The sequence below is a fragment of the Elephantulus edwardii genome, unplaced genomic scaffold (genome assembly GCF_000299155.1).
Source record: "Elephantulus edwardii isolate Elephantulus edwardi_28Jun2011 unplaced genomic scaffold, EleEdw1.0 scaffold00127, whole genome shotgun sequence".
NCBI lineage: Eukaryota > Metazoa > Chordata > Mammalia > Macroscelidea > Macroscelididae > Elephantulus > Elephantulus edwardii.
Window position 1 is genome coordinate 7,471,560 of NW_006399877.1, and position 20,659 is coordinate 7,492,218.

A 20,659-nucleotide genomic window follows, 5' to 3' on the forward strand; every position below is an offset into this window, starting at 1 on the left:
AAAACACAAAAACAGCCTACATTTTTATACATAATAAAGTTATAGTTACAGATATAATTTCACTAGAAAAAAATTCTCTATTATACAAAGTAAGTAATTAAGGAACAAAGTATTTGCAAACCCAAATTCCTGTTTCTAACTTCAAACAGTTTTTTCTATAAACACAAGATGAGTGTTTATTCACCAGTGGGAGGTTGGACTGGATACTGCGATTGTTTATCTCCAAATCTAATACTTCATGAGAATGATGTTGCTCTCTGCTGCCTCACTTGTATTTTCTATATAATACAACTAATCCCATTCTCTTATTTTCCAGTTTAAGACTTTTGTGTCCTTTTCAATTAAAAAAAAAACAACACAAAACCAACAAACAACAAAAAACAAAACCACCTGTCCTCAAACCTAAACCAAGAGCCCAAACCAAGTCGCCTTATTAGGCTTCCAACAGATCCGAAGCAGCTCTTCTCTTCGGGAATCTCCACTCCTCAGGCTTAATGTGACAGGGAAAAGATTCACTATCCCTGCTGGTGATGACCCAGGCAGGAACGGGTTCTTGAAAGAAATATGAGCTGGGTAAGAGCAAGCAATTGTGAAGAATAGGGCACAGCAGCAAGTCACATTTTTCTACTCACTGACCAAAAGGAAAAGAAAATAAAAACTCTGGCATGGTCTAACATGCATAACATCAGAGGACTATCAAGAACAAGGAACATTTATGAACTTCTGTTGTTGAAAATCTTAGGCATTCCTAAGTACTACCAGACTAGTGCATTCTCTTCTGACCCAGGACTGTTGTCACACACTTGGACAACAGGAATTAATATTCCTGTAATAAACTAACAAGAATCCCCTAACTTTCGGTTCAAATCCACCAGATGCTCTGCTGGAGGAGGAGGGGGCAATCTCCTCCTGTACCTGTCAGATCTGATTTGACGGTGCATGTAAAATAATACAATAAAAATTAAAAAAATTTAAAAAAGAATCCCCTAACTTTGAGAATCAAATTCTATGTAGGATCTACACGGCACATTTCTTCCCAAGAGCTCTTCCATCACTTACATGATAGAAGGATGCGGCTTAAGGTAACATGACAAGTCAAAGTGCAGATCTAATGCCCCAGGTCCTCCATGCACTCTACCATGCTCACTACAGTGAAACCAGTGAGAGCAGAATACCACAAGAATGTGTTTTTCTGGTTCCCTCAAACTTTCCACACTGACATTCCTCTCTATTGGTAGACAATATCTGAGTTTCCCTCTTCTGACATGCTTAAACAGGACTCAGTGTCCACAGGTTTGCCTGTAGAGGCAAACAGACCTTGGACATACTGGGGTGTAATTCCAGACCAACACAATGAAGCAAATATTCCAACGGAGCATGTCCTGTGCTTTTTTGTCTTTCCCCTCCTCCTAGGTATATGGCAAAGTTAGATTTACACTGTAGCCTACTGAGTTTGCTAGAGTATGATTAGTCTGAAGTGCTATGAAATTTACCAAAATGTGGCACAGAAACATGTAAGTGAGCACATGCTGTTGGAAAAAAGGCAACAATGGATGTGCTCAACGCACACCTGCCACAGTCTCCAATTATAAAAAACCCACAAAAACAGAAATTAAACTAAGACTGCACTTAAAGAAAAATATCCATTTGAAATCTGGATTTGACTTCCCCATACATCCCCAGGCAACTCTGCTACATATTTAAAAGCCAAAGTCACTGTTATTGAGTCAGAACTAACTTACATGGGAGGACAGCCCACCTCTCTCTCACAGAGCATCTGGTGTATTTGAACCACTAGAGCACACCACCTTTCAGCTAGCAGTGCACCTCTCTGTAGCCTGCATTACTGAAGCTGTTGTATATTAGTACCATTTAACAAATGTATTATGAAGCTCTGGTGACCTAGTGATAAGGAGCTGGTGCTGCCATCCCAAGGCTGGCAATCTGAATATACCAGCTGCTCTACAACTGAAAGATCAGTATTTGTCTGCAGCATTTACTACTCTGGAAAACCCACTAGAGGGTCAGTTCTGAGTCAGTTCCAACTTGACGGTACACAACAATGAAAATTGAATAGACTGATTGAATTGAGTAGAAATTGAATAGAAAATTGAATAACTGATGCAATGCACTTTTGTTGGAAGGCAAGTGTTAGTTGTTAGATGCCACCCGGTTGGCTTCAATCATACAGCTACAAATCAAAACCTTGCCAGGCCTGTGCCATCTTCACCATCTCTGGTGTGCTTAAGCCCACAGTTGCAGTCACTGGGTTAGTTTATCTTGTTGAAGGTCTCTTTCAATGGCCTTCCATCTTCCCATGACACCCTATGGCAACGTCTGGCCCCTCCTTATAATATGCCCACAGGATAAGAGACAAGGCCTCACAAATCTTTGCTTCTATGGAGCATCCTTGGCTGCACAACCTCCATGTCAATTTGTCTGTTCTACTGGCACGCCTTGGTATATTCAACACTCTTCACCAGTATCAGCAATTCTTCATTGGTCTTCTTTATTCATTTTCCAACATTCCCATGCATAAGAAACAACTGACAATGCCATGATTTCAATCAGGCATACTTTAGTCTTTAAATGGACATTCTTTTTTTTTTGGCACATTAAAGTTGTACTTGACAGCAGATTTATCCTGGGGGGAGGCAGCTGTCACAAGTTTGCAGGAGCACTGTTCATGATTCTTTCACTTCAAAGAGTCCAAGTTTCTACATGGAGACAGAAGGTTCCTGCAAACCACCATCTTTCTCTCAGGAGAACGTAGTACAACAAGAAGACAGGGGGCAAGGTGGTGCTGCCTCTTTGGCAGTGGACACTTCTGAGCTAGGCTGCAGTAATGTAGACCACCTTGAGACGAAAATGTTTTAATAAAAGCTTTTGTACAACAAAATAGAACGACAGTCCCCAAAACCGAAAACTAGTCATTACTAAAAATGCTACAGCCTGAGGTTTCATGTGCATATAAGCACTATTTTACCATCTTTCCTTTCCAGACCTTGATGGCCATGGGTTCCTCCCATTACTTTTGCCGTGAGCTCAAATGAGGCAAGAATCTGAAAAAATTACATGATGTATGGCACCTTAGAGCTGCTTCAAGAGTTTGCCTTTCTAGTAAATTTCGTCACAGTAAAATGTGAATAGGCAGATTTCTGATTGTGTGTTAAAGAGCTTGAGTTTGTTGTTTAAAGGTCAACTGTATTTCACACCAAAATACACTGGGCTAAATGTACTGCTTTCAACTGTTGTTGAGCTGCTTGCGACTCATAGCAACCCTATGTACAAGAGCCCTAAACGCCATTCTATCCTGTGCCAATCTCGCAGTCTCAAACACACTCATTCCCACCACTCCACTCACAGGATAGATTCATCTCACGAGGGTCTTCCTCTCCTGCACCATCCCTCCACTCTCCCAAACATGATGTCCCTCTCCAAGGACTCATCCTTCCTTGCAACATGCCCAAAGTATGTCAGATGAAGCTTCAGAATCCTTTAACTCCAAGGAGTATTCTGGCTTCACCTTCTGGAGGACAAACCTGTTTGTTCTCCTAGCAGTCCATGGTATATTCAACACTCTTCTCCAGCACCACAGCTCAAAGGCATCAATTCTCTTTCTAGCATCGCTAGTCACGGTCCAACTCTCCAATGCATAGCACATAACTGCAAAGACTTTTAAAATTGACAACCGTGCTTAGAAACACACTTGCCGTCATTTGCAGCAACATGTCAATAGTTAAAATCAAGCTCTTCTTGTCACAAGGAACTCACTCCTTTCCCAAGGCAACTAACTTCCTATTCAAGCAACTCTAAGGATTAGATCTCTTCCAAGATTGTGTTAAGTATCTCCCTTTTTGAGCTCTTTTTTTGGTCAGATCATCTCTCACGTGATCATTAAGCAAATATTTGCAGACAATGACCTTATAAACCCTCCTTTTCACTCTATCCTGTCCAGTCTTATCTCCTATCCAAATAGCTCCAGTTCTTTCATGCATTCTCTGTCACATGACTGTAAGATGCTTGCTATCTCATGTATGCAGATTCTTTCCAAGGCTGTTCCCAGAACTAAACCCAATACCTGAGCTATTCTGAGATAGAAGAACTCTCTCCTCGGATTCAATGAGGACATTTTATTGTGTTAAATATGACCCAGCACTGCAGGGACTGGTCACTGCTGATTTAACGTTCAGAACCATCAACTTCGAGAGCTCTGTCATCCTGTTGTACTCCATACCCACTTGCCAGCGAGTCCATCACCAAGCACCACCACGCACAGTGATCCTCCAGGAGGTTGCCAAGGCTTCCAAACTTGACAGCCTCATCTTCCTCACATGGAGCAGCTCGTAGATTTGAACCTATACCAGCCAGCGAGCAGCCACGTAATTCACTATAGCACCAGTGTTACACACAGCTCGTTATTTTTTAGTGCCACGATTTGTATATGTAAAACTTTACATTTTATGCTGTTAAATTTCTACCTGATTCCATTTTATTTACTTATCCAACCTTAATTCTGATCTCACATTCTAATTATGCTACCTCGTGGCTCCCTCATCACACTGAATAAACAGATTGACACACTAACACTGTCCTCCAAAGAAAATCTGCAATTATTTGGCACCTCACACACTGCCTAGTATACTCTGGTGGTGCAGTCTGTAGGGAGCTGTGCTGCTAACCCAAAGGTGACACCTCGATAGTGGTTCAAATCCACCAGCTGCTCATCAAGAGAAAAATGGGAAATCTCCATGATTTACCACCTCAAAAAACCCACTGGAGGGTCAGCTCTGAGTTGGTTCCAATTTGACAGCAATAATAATAGGTAACAGTGCCTGGTATACTGAAAGGAATTTCATATTTGTTGCATGGATCAACATATACACTCTGTTTCTGAAAATTTATAAAAGGCATTATCACCTCCACTTTCTTCACATTGGTGTTAGGTGCTGTTGAGTCAGCTCCACAATCACCCTATAAAAGAGAAAGAAACCTTGCCCCATTCTATGTCATCCTCACAATGCCTGCTGTGGTTAAGCCCATTGTTATAATCACTCTCTCAATCCATCTCATTGAAGGTTGTCTTCCCTTTGACTAAACCTCTATTTTTGCTGAGAATTTGGATGACCCAGGATCTTCTGGGTCCAAATGCTGTATTTGATCCCTCATCCCATCTTCATGCTCGCTGGCAAAAGCACAAAATCAGTCTTGAGAGGAGAGGTCTTGACAACTCCCCCAAGACAATATTCATCCCATGGTGCACAGTGTGGTAAAAATATTCAACAACTGTCTATTAGCTGTGCCAAATGCCTTCATCCTATACTTAGATTTAATCAGTGTAATACAGCTGATTATTCTCAGTGCTGTTAATGAAAAAGGAATTCAAATAATTTATCATTATTATTAAAAGAGTATTATATAGAAATAGTGATACAAACCTAACTCTTAATTCTTTAAAACAACCTGCCAAATCAATTCATGAATGACTGTCACATATTTACCACATGTAGGAAAAATATATACCTCTGTGTCTGGAAAACAATACTTTTTTTTGTGATTTCATGGAATTTGGGATTTATATAGTTATTTTCATAACACTAATGATATACCACAGGCAGCCCTAGAGGCCTAGAAGGTAAGAAGTTGTGCCAACAACCCAAATCCACTAGCTGCTCTGCAAGAAGATGGGAAACATCCTCCTGTGGAATTTATAGTCTCTGAACCAGCTATGAGTCCATTTTGAAACCATGATAATGAGTGAGTGAGTGAATGGTACCATGAACTGATCTTGTTACTCCTCTCAGATATTAATATGTGATTATCTATTTTTATATATATATTTTAAAAAAACCCTGACAGTTTATAAGTAATATCTTTAAGTAATCATAAAAGGTCATTCTAACAAATTCTTAACATTAAATACATTAAACATTTAATATAAATAAGTGAACATTAAATAAGTTCACCATAACCCTTCAAGTCCTATTCAGTGGACGCCTTGACTATGTATTTGTCCAGCCAAATGACTAGATGGACAGGTAACTAAAGAAGAACATGTGTGCTTTTCAGCCTTTGTTTACAAACATACTGTTGTTGTTCATTGTTGTCGAGTCAAGGACAACTCATAGCGACCCTCTGAACAAAAAGCCTAAAGACTTTCTAAAAACCATCATTCCTCCAGGTTCAAAGAGTTTCCAGAGGGATATAGTTTAGGAACTGGATGCCACTCCTGCTTCCAAACCTGTCTTAAAATTGGGAGCTCCATCAAACACTGTCCACCATGGGCAGCTGTTATGGCATTTGACCCCTAATGGCACAAAGTTCAGCTTCATAGCAAACCCAGATTACCTTAGTACAGAAAATTGACAGAAAAGTGCTATACAACTTACAGGAATGTTCCTCCAAAATGAAATAACAATAGCAATAGCTATTTTCGTTATTTCTTCTCAAAGTCAACCAAAACTGATAAAAGAGTTCAGAATTACTTAGCACTATTAAAATTAGCACCTTACCAAAAACTTTCAATAGTAAGTCACTATTATTAATATAAATTAACAGACACAATAAGAAATAACCAGTGAGCTATCATCCCCACAAGAAAAAATGTTACTAGACTAGCTGCTAACTTAACTTTACAAATGGCTTTAATGAAGAATATACCTTTCTGAGAATATCTAGATCTAAAGCATTAAGTAAATCCTAATGGTTCTAATTCCTTGTCAGCCCTGGTTTCATACAACAGAACCCTTAAATAACCATAGAATTCTAATGCAATTCTACAACCCCACCTACTGGAGAGATGGAGGAAAGAGAGACAATACCAGGGAATGAATGCTTGCGTGTAAGTCTGTGAAGGACTGAAAAGACAGGCACATATTTTAAATACAGAACATGTATTTTAAAACAGAAAAACCTTACCTACATCTTTTCGTCCAGGTTTTTCAAAACGTCTGTCACCCCTAGAAAAGTTAAAAGATGTTTCAAACAAGTAGTATATAGCTTTCTCATCCATGAACTCATCACTTTTGTATCTTTCTTATGGTTATTAGCATGACTTAATACTGAGGGGGGAAAACTCGACTGAGAAAGATGGGTTCAATAATGTATACTGCATTGAAACAGATGAGGGAGAAAACTGTTTAAAAGGAATATGTTATTAGGTATTTGTGTTAGCCTACACAGTGGAGTGGACCTGCGGGGAGGGACTATAAAACAATGAAAGAATTTTTCTTTTACTTCTCCAAGAGGAAGGTAGTGTACTGGGGGGAGGGTTGGAAGGGGAGAAAAGTGCAACAAGGAATGAATGAAAATATCCAAAGTCTCTGTAAATTTTCATTGAAATTAATAATAAATTTTTAAAAATTATTGGGGGGAAAAACCTCAAAAAAGTTGAGAACAACAATATCCATTATCTCACCTATCAAAAGCTAACTTATACCAATAATTTTGTATATATAATTTTTTAAACATCACTTTTTAAAAACTTTTATTGGTTTTAATAATTCCTTTACATTATGTTTCATTCAGATACATTGTGTTTTATACCATCTTTCATTTACATTGTGTTTCATAATTTTTTTAATATAAAAATTTTATATATATGGCAAGGCCCAGGGATTAATTTTATGAAACATAATGTGTGAGAATGATTGTATGAAACACAGTGTGAATGAAGAATAGTGAAACACAATGTATATAAATTTTGTAAGCAAACCAATTAAAAAAAAAACAGGAAAACAGACAGATTCATCCAGGAGAGGGTTAAACCAGGCAGCTCCTTGGAGGCAAGGATTCTGAGGCTTCGTCTAACATACTTTGGACATGTTGCAAGGAGGGACAGGTCCTTGGAGAGGGACATCATGCTTGGTAGGGTGGAGGGACAGCACAGGAGGGGAAGGCCCTCTATGAGGTGGACTGATTCAGTGACTGGGGTAATTGGGATGGGTGTATCAGAGACAGTGCAATTGGCACAGGACAGAGCAGAGTTTAGGGCTCTTGTACATAGGGTCACTATGAGTCGCAAGCAACTCGACAGAACATAACAACAACAAATAAATATATATATATAAACACACACACACATATTAAAAAATGGCACACACACACATGTCTGTACACTTCAGGGCTCCTGATCTGTGAAAGAATAAATTTATCCCATAGCATTAAGCCACCCAGTCTGTGATGTTTGTTATGAGAACTCTAGGACACTAATACACATATTTATCTAGATGATTTGTCTTTAAAAAATGATCATTTAAAAATATCTAACATAGGTGGGTGATTTTAATCTGTGGCCTTCAGGCCTAGTTTTAATTGCTTTTGATCATTCTTCTAAGTGGTATAGCACTGGTGTACAGAGGTAACTCGTGATTGCTGTAAAGCTGAACACTGTGACACTGATGTGTCAAATGCAATAATGGTTACCCATGGTGGACAGTGTTTGGTGGAGCTCCCCAATTAAAAATAAGCTTGGGGGAAAAAAAAAAAGCTTGGAAGCAGTAGTAGCATCCACTTCCAAAATAGCTTGCCTCCAGAAACCGTATGAACTTGGAGAAATGATGAAAGTTATACAAATGTTCAGGACTTTTGTTCATAGGGTTACTATGGGTCACCTACGACTCGATGGCACTGAACACCACCACCACCACCACCACACCTAATCGTGCATCTGAAAAGGCAGGAAAGCAGGAAGTGTGATGTGCCAAGAATTCTGCATCCAGCCCTGGTCCTTTCCTTACCTTTCCTCCCAGCTCTGCGATCGATGCATTTCCCTGCCACCTCCTCGACCAAACACACCCTCTACTTCATCAAAACTTCTTTGGTAGAAAGTACATTCACCTCTGCCTCTGCCTGAAGACACAGAAGGACAGTCAGATGTCACACTGGGCACACAGCCAACATAAAAAGCCAATCACTCAAGCTGTCATACTCCTCTCTGAAATAAGACGTCTACATTTATTTATCTGGTGAGCCCTGCTAAGGTTTCTCCTAGGAGGCTAATGATGGCATTTAAGTAGCTAAAAGAGGGTGAAAAAAGTTAGTGTCAAACTTCTAGTCCTGAATAAGAATCAGTGTTAAGTTAAAAATCACTATTAATAGAAATTCAAATGAAGCTCAATAACTCATTATTGTAAATTTAACATTTTACTGTATTATTTTCAAGAAAAATAGAATTATTGATTTAAAAAAGTTAGTGAAGAGAAGTTAAAGTGCTCAACCAGGCACATTAGCTTCAATAATTTATCTTATCTCAGAGGAAAAATAATTTCATAAGGTCTACTATAAGGTGTTATCAGTTTTATAAGCCACTTGCTTAAAAGATATTCCAGAGCAAACAAAGGAATATTTTTGTTTGCTGTGGAATATTCCCAGAGGAATATACCCTCAGCTCAAATCTTAAAAGAGGAAACGCGCTGCAATGAAGACATGGACAACTCAAGAAATGTCTTCACAGGAACACACACTCTGGTACATTCCCTAGAAAAATTACTCTAGACCATTCTGATTATCAGACACTCCCTTCAGTGAGACACTCTGCTTCAGTCACATGAGATCTGAGTAGTGTGACACATGAATATAATAGTGTGTCTCTGCAGACCCCAAGCCCAAGTCTTCCATCAGTTTCTCTCAAAGAAAACTATAAAACTATAAAGTATGTACTACACACTGCTGCTTTGATAAATGAGGCTTCATAAATATTTTTGTTCTATCTTCTAAAAGGCCTTACAAGGAAGTATAAACAGCCTTCGCTGCAAATGTCCTCTCTGGCTTTGGACACTCCTCTTAGATTCCACATGGACAATGATCAGGATACGACGGGGAGCTCTGGCTCCCAAAGCAAAAGGGCCCCAGACAAGTGAGACTGAGCTAAACGTCATCACCTAAAATCTCCAACATGTAAATTCCTTATGGCCAGAATGTCACCAAAGCTCTCTCAATTTAGGACCAGCGATCAAATTCTCTGAAAAACGTCCAGAAAATGAATGCTCACTATATTTATGTACATATTCAATGTCAAGCAGTGAAGGAGAGGGGAAATACAAGCATAAAGAGTCTTAGAAAGAAAGGGGGATTTTCCTCTCATCCACCTCCTCCTGCCATCATTTGGTCCGACTCACCTCGCCCTCTGGAGGAACTTCGACCTCGCGGTGCTCCCACCACTGTACCTCCTCCTCCTCGTCCTGTCAATCGCAAGACAGCAGCGCTATTTACAGACATGGAAAAGTTTCTCTGCCAAAAAAATAAAGAATGAATGAATAAAGCATGTGCCTTCTCCCCACGACCCAATGATGTACAAAACGGCATGCAGTTAGTTACTAGCAGCCATGGGACACCGTAACTACACAACATACCAAAACCTGACCTAAACAGATCATTCCAAATGAATGCTTTAGACACACAAGCCATGAAAACCAATGTCCTGCACTAGAAGAGGCTCCACAAGAAACTAGGAAATTAAACAAGCAAACAAATACTACATGCTACATGTAACCTGAAAGAGAAAAGAGATATCTAACAGAACAGAAACAATTTTGTGACAGATTAAACTTGACAGGGCCCTTTAAGTCTGCAACTGATAGAAAATGGAAATAAAAACCCAAGTATAAGAAGTCTAAAAAGTCCTGCCTGATAATGCGTAGTTCTATCAGAAACTACTGGAAAAAAGAAATTGCTTTTTTGACTCATTCAACAAATAACCAATTTAATAGAGTAAGGTAGTCATTATGATGAGGACAGGAATTAGAAGTCAATTAAAAACTCACTCAGCCAATAATCTGCATTTCCACTACCGAATCTGAAACCACATCAAGGACGAGATGACAGTAGATAGGGACACAAAACTGTCCTCTCAGCCCTTCTCATGCCACAATTTCCCTTTTCCAAAGGTGGCCAGTATTGACTAGGTTCTTGTCTTTTTTTTTTCCCCAGAAAAAAATCTTATTTTAAACAAGTAACACTGGACTCTAAACATTCAATTTCCATTCAATTTTAAACATAGCACTTTGAACAGTAGACTTTTTTACTGGAAAAAAATTCTCTTAAAATTTGGACAAAATCTTCTTTGGACAAAACAGAACCAAACCTGATTCCAGTTAGCTTACTTTGCCTGTTGACAATGCAGTCTTCCAAACCATGAGCAGCTATAGTACCCAACGAAGGGCTACCCTGACAGCAGTGGATTCTCAAAGCTCTTGTCTTTATAATCGCTGTTTGATTATAACCATATTTCGCCAAAATGTAAAATTCAAGCACTGAATAGTTGTTTATAGAGAAAAGGGCCCTTTCCCATCATTGAGGGTAGATGTCCAGATTGGCCTAACCAATCACTAGAAAGTAAATTGGCAATACACAATAAAGTTGTGTTTGGTGGGGTTTTGTTTTTAAAAAAAGGGATATGATTAGGTATTACTGTCATGACAGGAGTCAGAATGAAGGCAGCATAGTGGAGTAGATTTGGGAAGAGGGATTGTATAATAATCAAAGAATTTTTCTTTTACTTTTCAAAGAAGAGAGAATTGGGGGGAAGGGTGGACAGGGAGAAAAGTGCAACAATGAATGAATGGAAATCCAAAGTCTCTGTAAACTTTTATTAAAATTAATTTAAAGGTGCAACCACTGTGGAAGGCAGTATGGCGCTTTCTCAAAGAGTTGCAAATAGAGATACCATTTGACCCAGCAATTCCACTACTGGGAATATATCCCAAAGAGACCATAACTGCCACCCAAGCAGATATATGCACACCCATGTTTATCGTAGCTTTGTTCACAATAGCAAGGAGTTGGAAACAACCTAAGTGCCCATCAACAAACGAATGGATAGAGAAGCTGTGGTATATTCACACAATGGAATACCACGCTGCATTGAAAAACAAGGAACTCATGCAATATTATTAAAAATGGGTGACCCTGGAGGACATTATGCTGAGTGAAATATCTCAGTTGCAAAAGGACAAATACTGCATGGTGCCACTGTTGTAAAATGGACTAATATCAGGGTTGCAGTAAGACTGAGAAAAACTGGATAAATTGTGTATACTGCACTGAAACAGATGAGGGAGTGAATAATTTAAAAGCGATGTACGATAGGCTATTATGGTTATCACAAGAGTCCACAATTAAGGTTGCATAGTGGAATGTACTTGGGGCAGAGGGAAGGGTGCGGGGGGATTGTGTACCGGGAGGGAGTGTTTCTTTTACTTTTGAAAGAGAGGAGTGAACTGGGGGAGGGGGGCTGGGCGGAAAGAGAAGTGCAGCAATGAATGAATGGAAATCCAAAATCTCTGTAAATGCTCATTAAAATTATTTTTTAAAAAATTAATTTTAAAAAAAAGCATAGTGGATTCACTTTCACTATATGTCATGAGAATGCTCACTAGGGGAGCTCTGTGGCTTAGTGGCAAGGAGCTGCAACTACAAACCCAGAGGCACACGGTTCGAATCCACCAGATGCTCTGCCGGGGAAGGAGGGACAGTCTCCTCCTGTACCAGTCAGATCTGATTTGATGGTACACTCACACAAAAATAATAAAATTTTTAAAAAAAAAGAATGCTTACTAGAGTAATCTGTAATAGCAAAAACTAAAAGTAATCTAAAATAGTGAAAGACAAAGCAAAGATTAACTAGGGGGTTGTGTATCAACAAAGATAACTCTAAAATTAGTACTGACTGGACAAAACAAACTGCAGAATAAAAATTTTAATATGCCATCTTCAGGGAGCTCAAAAAGCTTAGTGATAAGGAATTGTGCTCCCAAGGCAAAGACATGAGGTTTAAATCCACCAGCTTCTCCAAGGCAGAAAGATGGCTAATCTCCTCCCATGTGATTTAAAAACATGAAAAGTCTTTGAAAACGCACTGGAGGGTAAGTTATGGTTCAGTTCTAACTCAATGGTACACAACAAAATACCTTCTACTTAAAATGTAAAAACAAAAAAAACAAAGCAATTCATGGTAATCTGAAACAAAAACAAAGGGTACAAAAACTTTTCTTCAGTCAAAACACCACACAGACAACAAAACACCAACCCTCAAACATCTCATTAAGGGTCTTCCTCTTCTTTTACAATCTTGTACACTTCCCAGTTGTTGCTGTGTGCCATCGAGTCACCTAAAACCCATAGTAATCCTATGTACAGCAGCTCTGAACCCTGCCCTGTCCTGAGTCAGTCTCACTAATTTGGACACACCAACCCCCGTATCCCCAGTTACTCTATCAATGCATCTCATCAAGAGTATGATGTGTTTTTCCAAAGACTGGTCCATTTGACAACATACTCTAAGTAAGTGAGATGAAGTTTCACCATTCTTGTCTCTAAAGAGCACTCAGATTGTACTCTGTTCCAGACACTTATTCTTTTTGGCAGTTGATTGGATATTCAATACTTTTCGCCAACATTACAAAGGAAGAAATCGAACACCAAGACAGACTATTCAACTCCTAAACAATACTTGAAAGCAGAGACTAACATATACACAGGCATGGTCATTAAAGCATTTTTCACAACAACCAAATGATAGGAATAACCCAACTACCCAAGTATGTGACTGAATAAATTCAATGTAGTCCCACCCATATAGTGGAATATTTAAGAAAAACGGAATTGTGGTACACGTTTCAATGTGGATAACCTTGAAAACATTATGCTGAGTGTTATCAGTTACACACAAACTGACAAATATATGATCCCACTTACAGGGACCTTCTGATAAGGGTAATGAGAAAACAGATAATGGCTAAGAGTGATGCTAAGTACATCACCAATTTGTGAGCAAAGCTAAACTAGTCAAATGATGTGTTAGACACACATCTGCCTCAGTAAGTTTTATTGTTGTGGTATGTTGTTTTGTTTGTTTGTTTTTTTTAAAGAAAGGTGAGGGAGTGCGTTCAAAAGAAAGCCAACTTGTGTGGGTACAGAATACTCCATAGGGCCTAAGTAGCAGCTTTTCATTTTCATGTCTTAGTGGAAAGGAAGGGCTTAAGATGTGGATCAGAGCACAGCACACACCTGTTCTTCTTCTGTAAAGGGGACAAGAGCCAATGGCGGAAGGGGCTCCTCTTGAAGAATAGGCAGGAATTCTTTATCCAGAAGGTCTGACGGTATCTGCACGGTCGAACACATGAACACTGTAAGATGATCACTGCACCTATAATTAAAAGTTAAAGCAAAGCAAAACAAAAACTCCCCACTCCTCTATGAATCCACTGTGCTGATTATAAATATGAATTAAAGTTTACTCATCCAAGTTTAACTTCTGTGGCACTTACCAATTTCAGAAGATCAAACAAACCCCTTATCATGCTCCCTACATTTCAATCTGACCAACATTTTTGGTTGTGCTAGTTCAAAATGGGTATGAAGGTGAAGTACAAACTCAAAATAGGAGCTGTTAAAGACCTTTTGATAAGCCACTCTATCTCTTTTTAGCAATCTCATTAAAATTTTATATTTTCAATCCATTAAAAATATTTAAACCATGTACAGGCAGCTGTTGTTGATTGCCTTCAAGTCAAATACGACTCATAGAGATCCTATGAACAAAAGGCTTGAAGCCTTTCTATAACTATCGCTATTCATCAAAGTTCATAGGGAAGCATGTTGTTTAGGAAGTGGATGTCAACTCCTGCTTCCAAACCTGTCTTAAACTAGGAGCCCACCAAACACTGTCCATCATGGGTAACCGTTACGTCATTTGACACCCCAGTGGTACAAAGTTCAGCATCACAGCAACCCCACATTACCTCAGTACAGCATATTGACAGAAGAATGCTGTACCACTAAGAATGTGCCTCCAAAATATAATAACCAACTATATACACAAAGAGCCCAAGCTTTTGTTGACTCTAAACAAGAGGCTTAAATTTAAAAAACAAAAACAAACAAAAAAAAATACCAAAACAAACCCAACCAATATAGTATGTTGTTGTTATGTGCCACTGAGTCGCCTATGATGTATAGCGACACTATGTACAGCAGCTCCAAACCTTTCCCTGTCCTCAGCTAGTCTCACTAATTCTGACACACCACAACCCCCCACTGCCCCATATCATCCAGGGTCTTCCATATCATCCGGGGTCTTCCTCTCCTGCCCTGTCCCTCCACGCTTCTGAGCATAATGTCCTTCTCCAAAGATCGGTCTTTCCTGGCCACGTGCCCAAAGTATGTGAGGACAAGCTTCGAAATCCTAGCTTCCAAGGAGAGACTTGGTACAGGCAGTTACTAGGGTATAAATGAGATTCATTCTTAACAGTGTCTTTTCAGAATTCATAGGTCAGTTGAAACAGGTGCACACAATTCGCCTATGGCCTATTTTTTGTGCAAGGAAAGGCTGGAATCCTAACACTTGCACATGCAGCACGTGAAGGTGATTATGATAAATTTATTGTATATGGGGTCTATTGTTTCAAAGTGAGGGTAAATTTATGTTACATTACAGAATTCAAAACAGCACTGTTGTGCTTAAAATTAGAAGTGACCCCACAACTTTGAATATGAATGTAGCTCTCCACCTCCTGCCAATAATCGATCTCAATATACCAAGACCCTCAAAAAGCTCTCTTCCCCTTACCAGGACTTCCAGCTATAATTTCTTCTGTTCTCGTTAACATTGTATATGACCCAAACTAGAAAAGGTCTATCCCTGTCTCAATTAATCAGCCATGAAAGAACTCATTCCAATTTCCTCCACTCAAGGGCCTGGTAAAATTGTCATTAAGGTCAATACCCAAGAATTGTGGGTATATTGAAAAAAGCCGAGAGTAGTATTTCTCAATGGTCAGTTATGTAAATTTAAATTAGAATCTAATTTGAGGCCTGAACATTTCTATGTTATAGAAAAGTGGTAGTCTATGTAAATCTCTCTATTTAACATCATATTTAAGTCGAAGAGGGGGAAAACAGAAGTCAACTCTCCCTCACTCTTTACTTCCCCCGTAAAGCAGGGTAAGAGAGAATGCCTTCTTTCTTCTACTTGGAGCCATGCAGCTGGGGCAGAAATAAAATTAACACAAAAGAAGGGTTAAGAGGAAACAAATTAGGTAAGATATTAAGTGCTGACAGGTCTTCTTAGCTATGTTGTCCCTGGAAAGCTGAGAAAAGTCCATTAACTATAAAGATGTATGTGAGATATGCTGATGTGAGTGCATAATGGTGTTAATTGTGGTTGGAGACAATGTTGCTCTACATGATACAGCACTTGTCTGTGAGTTTGCCTGTACTGAGATAAACTGGGGTTTCTGTGATACTAAAATCTGTGCCACTGGTGTGTCAAATACCATAAGGGATATCCATAGATGGCAGGTTTTGATGGAGCTCCCTGACTACGACAGCCTAGGAAGCAGGATGGGCCATCTAATTCCTAAATAACAGGCCTTTGAGAACCCTATGAACACTAAACATAGAGAATGGTTATAGTAGTGTAGTGGTAGGCCCAGACTGAAAGTCAGCTGAAATGAAGAAGAATAACAAACATTGTTTAACAACTGGAACATGGAAAGTAAGGAGCCTGAATGTTGCAAAACTGGGAATTATTTAAAATGAAATGGAACACATGAATATTGACTGACATACTAGGCATTAATGAAATGAGAGGGTCCAGCTTTGGACACTTTGAATCAGATAAAACCTAAAGTATACTATGTAGGGAATGAAAAACAGAGAAAGAATGGTGTTGCAGTCATAAGCAAAAAAAGTCAATTTCAAGTTCTATCCTGAAATAAAATGTTGTTAAGTGATAGGATAATATCCATACACATACAAGCAAGACCCGTTAACATGACTATTATTCAAATATACGCACCTACATCTAGAGTCAAAGAGGAAAAAAAATCTTACAGTCAGAAATTGACTGAACACGTAATCAAGATGTGGTAATGGTAACCGGTAAACGGAATGCAAAACTAGGGGCTTAGTGACAGAAATGAGGCTGAAAATAGAATTACTGAATTTTGTATTTACAATGATTTATTCATTGCAAAGACCTTTTTTTAAAAGGCACAAAGGACAACTTTACATGTAGATTTCACCTGAAGGGTTGCATAGGAATCAAACTACATTTGTGGAAGAAAATTGTTGGAAAAGCTCGATATTGGCAGTTAAAACTAAGCCAGGGGCAGACAGTGGGTCAAATCATCAATACTCAAACATAAGTTCAACTTAAGTCGATAAAAATTTAGTAAGTCCACAGGGACAAAGATATGATCCTGAATCAATTCCATCTGAATTTCATGATCATCTAAATAGGTTTGAGGCACTGAACACAGACAAGATGAGCTGTGGGATGATTTCACTGATATCATCCATGAAGAAAGCAAAAAGGTCATTTACAAAAACAGAGGAGAAAGGAAAACTAGAAATGGATGTCAGAAGAGACTCTAAAGATTGCAAAGACAAAAAAGGAAAAAAATTTGAAGTTAAAGAGCTGACCAGAAGAATGAATATACATGTATATAAATAATGGAGTGTAAGAGATACATAGTTGTATGCGGTTTCAAACCAGGAAAAAAGTTACAAACCATGAAAAAATAAAATGGAGAGAAAAAAGTATGGATCAGTACAGTGAAATGTATTATTATAAAGCAAACACTCCATTCACCGTGGTGTTGTTAGCTGCCACTGAATCAAACTCCACAGGCCCAACAGGATGGTCATGAACCAACCTGTAACTGGTTATGGAGCTGAGCATCATGACTCAGTTTCCAATGTCTTTTTTACTTTCAAAAGTAAACTGTCAGGCCTTCCCTAGTCCAGTTCTGCCTGGAAGCTCCAATGAAACCTGTTCAGCTTCACAACATATATGACTGCACAGACAACGGTGTGGTGGCTGGGCCTGAGATGCACCAGCCAGAACTACACCCTAGTCTCCATTATAAGTGGTGAGAATTCAACCACTGAATCATCACAGTCCATTAAGAGTATTCTCACGGGTTCTTGTTCAAACTCTGAGTGCTCATTTCCAATTTTCTTACCTTGTTATCTTTAAGGAAAAGTGCTAACATTTCTTCTCTGCCATAACGATAGTCTGCTAATTTATACTTCGGCAATGCTGGAGAGAGAGGAGGGGATGTAATACTCCCACCACTGGATAACGCACGAAGCCTAGAAGAAGAAACAGAAAAAGTCATATCCTGGAACTGAGCGGGGGAGAGGTGTATGTGACACATATTATAAAAAAGTCATTTTAGTTCTGAAGAGGGGCAAAAATAAATCCTCTAACATTTAAAATATCAAAGATTGTCAGTTTTCTACAATCTGCTGCCATACAGTAATAAGGTGATGTCCCTAAAAGAAAACTGAACAAGCATGTGGTTATCCCTTAGTTAGTAAGGCAATGGTGTCATGTCTGTGACGAGACTGGCTGGCACAGAACAGAGGGGAAATATTTTTTCCTAAAATTAGTTTTAGGCTCATCATATTGCTAGAACTTAAAAAGTATCTGACAATATTGAGAAGAATGTTAAACAATGAAAACTCTTAAAAGCGTACGTGTGGGACTAAAAACTGAAATAACCAGCTCGATGAATGGCTTGGCAATACTTAATAGCGTATTTATGGAGCTCTGGTGACTTAGTGGTAAGGAATTACACTGCCAACCCAAAGGCACATGGTTCAAACCCACCAGCTGCTCCTCACAGCAATGATGGGCAATCTCCTGTGCGATGTACTGTCTCTGAAAAACCGCTGGAGGGTCAGCTATGAGTTGGTTCTGATTCTAACACAAGTTATCTTTTAAAAAATGGAACAAGAGATGGGGGATTACTTTGCTCGATTTTTAATTTATTTTAAATATTAGGAAACAAACCAGCAAAAAACTGGAAGAGTTAAGATTCTACTGCAGCTCTTTGACAAACAGCAAAGTAGAGAATTACTATTAAGAAAGCTAACAATCTGGGAACCACCTTAAACTCCATAAAGTAATAGATGTTGTTGTTGTGTACCGTTGAGTTGGGACTGACTCATAGCTGACCCTCCAGCAGGTTTTCAGAGGCAGTAAATTGCACAGGAAGAGACTGCCCATCTTTCTCCCGCAGAGCAGCTGGCAGATTCGTACCGTGAGCCTTTGGGTTGACAGCACAATTTCTTACCACTAAGCCACGAGAGCTCCCTAAAAATAATAGATAACAAGGTTAAAAGGGATCAAGGTACTCAAAAGTTTAACTATAGAAAAATTCAATGAAAATGTATGCTCAAAATTTTTAAGCTTTATTCACTATAAAGCAAAAAACAAAAAGGGAAATACCTTACCAAATCATATACAATAAAAAAATTATTAATCATAATGAATATTGCTAAAGTATTCTAAAATGGCAAGATAAAATAGTATATGAATTATAAAAATGTAGAAAGTACAGAAGAAAAAAAGTATCTGCATTAGTGACCTGACGCTGTTTATTACCAACCAAATGCTGAAGTGTCTGTTCAACACTACCTAGGCTGGTCTTTCCCTTCCAATTATTCTTGGTATTAGGTCATTTAGTCCAGCCCCTTAAGGAAGGATAAATAATTGTGTAAGAAAACAACATACCCACAAAGGAGCGGTCCAAACAATGGCTGAGAGCCATCCAGAATGCTGCTTCTCAGCATCATCCAGCCAACTGCCCTCTGACTTTGCCATTCGCTCAAAAACTCCGAGTCCATCTCTACTCCCAAAATGTGCATGCTGTGTTTGCCATTCCTTTCTTGATGGTAACAAAAGTCTTGTTATTTCTAAAATACTGGTTGGTAATTAGGAACCATTTCTCTAACAAATCGATCAGATCCTTTTAAAGGGCTCTGGTGATTATATAATTTATTTCTTCTAAATAGAATGATAACCTCAACTTGATGATTTCCTAGACATGGTTACCTACCCTCTCCCATCTTCGCTTCTATACCCGACACAAATAAATCTCATTTCTGTCCATTTGTTGAACATCATTTTACATTATTATCCACAAAAATGAGTATGATGTTCACTAAGTATTTTGGTCATGGTTCAAAGAAATACACCAAGGCAATGTGAAGGCCTCTCAAATTCATTCTAAAGTACTCTGGACACTGCTCTTCACCATCAGGTTTCACAATGACTGCAGTGTTACACACAGAGAATACAGCTGCAGTTTCCTTGAAAACTTACATCTCTCTGCAGAAGGAATTCTGATGGAGGCACACCTACTAAGAGTCCCACTCCTCAGTTTATCAGCATGTCTGAGGACATGAATGCCAGCAGAGTAGTCAAGTTAGTGCTAGGAATGGCACTGATGGCTTCTGTATGCTAAAGCTACCCCAATTCAAGCACTATACAAACCTTGGGGCTGGTCCAATGAAATACCATCAAACAAAACTTAAGGAAATGTGGGAAAGGGGAAGGCTGTCTATCACACTGACAGACTCCATCAATGACCCTGAAATCATACTGTTTGGGAACCAGGGCAAGGGTAGGCAAATTCTTCTAAGTCAGGCAGATTCTATTAAATTTACCACTCTACTACAAAAACCAACCCTGGTATGTCCACTTGCTGTACAGAGGTAACTCGTGGTGCTGTGAAGCCGAATACTGTTACCCATGGTGGACAGTGTTTGGTGAAGCTCCCCGATTAAAACAAGCTTGGAAGCAAGAGTGGCATCCACTTCCACAACAGCTTGCCTCTGGAAACCCTATGAACCTCGAGAAAGGACGAAA

The 20,659-nt window shown here is 39.0% G+C and overlaps 1 protein-coding gene across 1 annotated transcript in view; it reads right to left on the minus strand.

Moving 5' to 3' along the window:
• The window catches only part of GIGYF2 (GRB10 interacting GYF protein 2), a 108,044-nt gene extending 88,432 nt beyond the window's left edge, over positions 1–19,612 (minus strand). Inside the window, exons 1-6 of the mRNA XM_006893534.1 lie at positions 19,527–19,612; positions 17,967–18,096; positions 14,008–14,103; positions 10,119–10,230; positions 8,739–8,850; positions 6,919–6,959 (exon numbers count right to left, since the gene is read on the minus strand). Of these exons, the coding sequence (XP_006893596.1) occupies positions 6,919–6,959; positions 8,739–8,850; positions 10,119–10,230; positions 14,008–14,103; positions 17,967–18,096; positions 19,527–19,612 (577 nt within the window). The remainder of the gene's footprint in view (positions 1–6,918; positions 6,960–8,738; positions 8,851–10,118; positions 10,231–14,007; positions 14,104–17,966; positions 18,097–19,526) is intronic.
• Between the last annotated feature and the right edge of the window lie 1,047 nt (positions 19,613–20,659).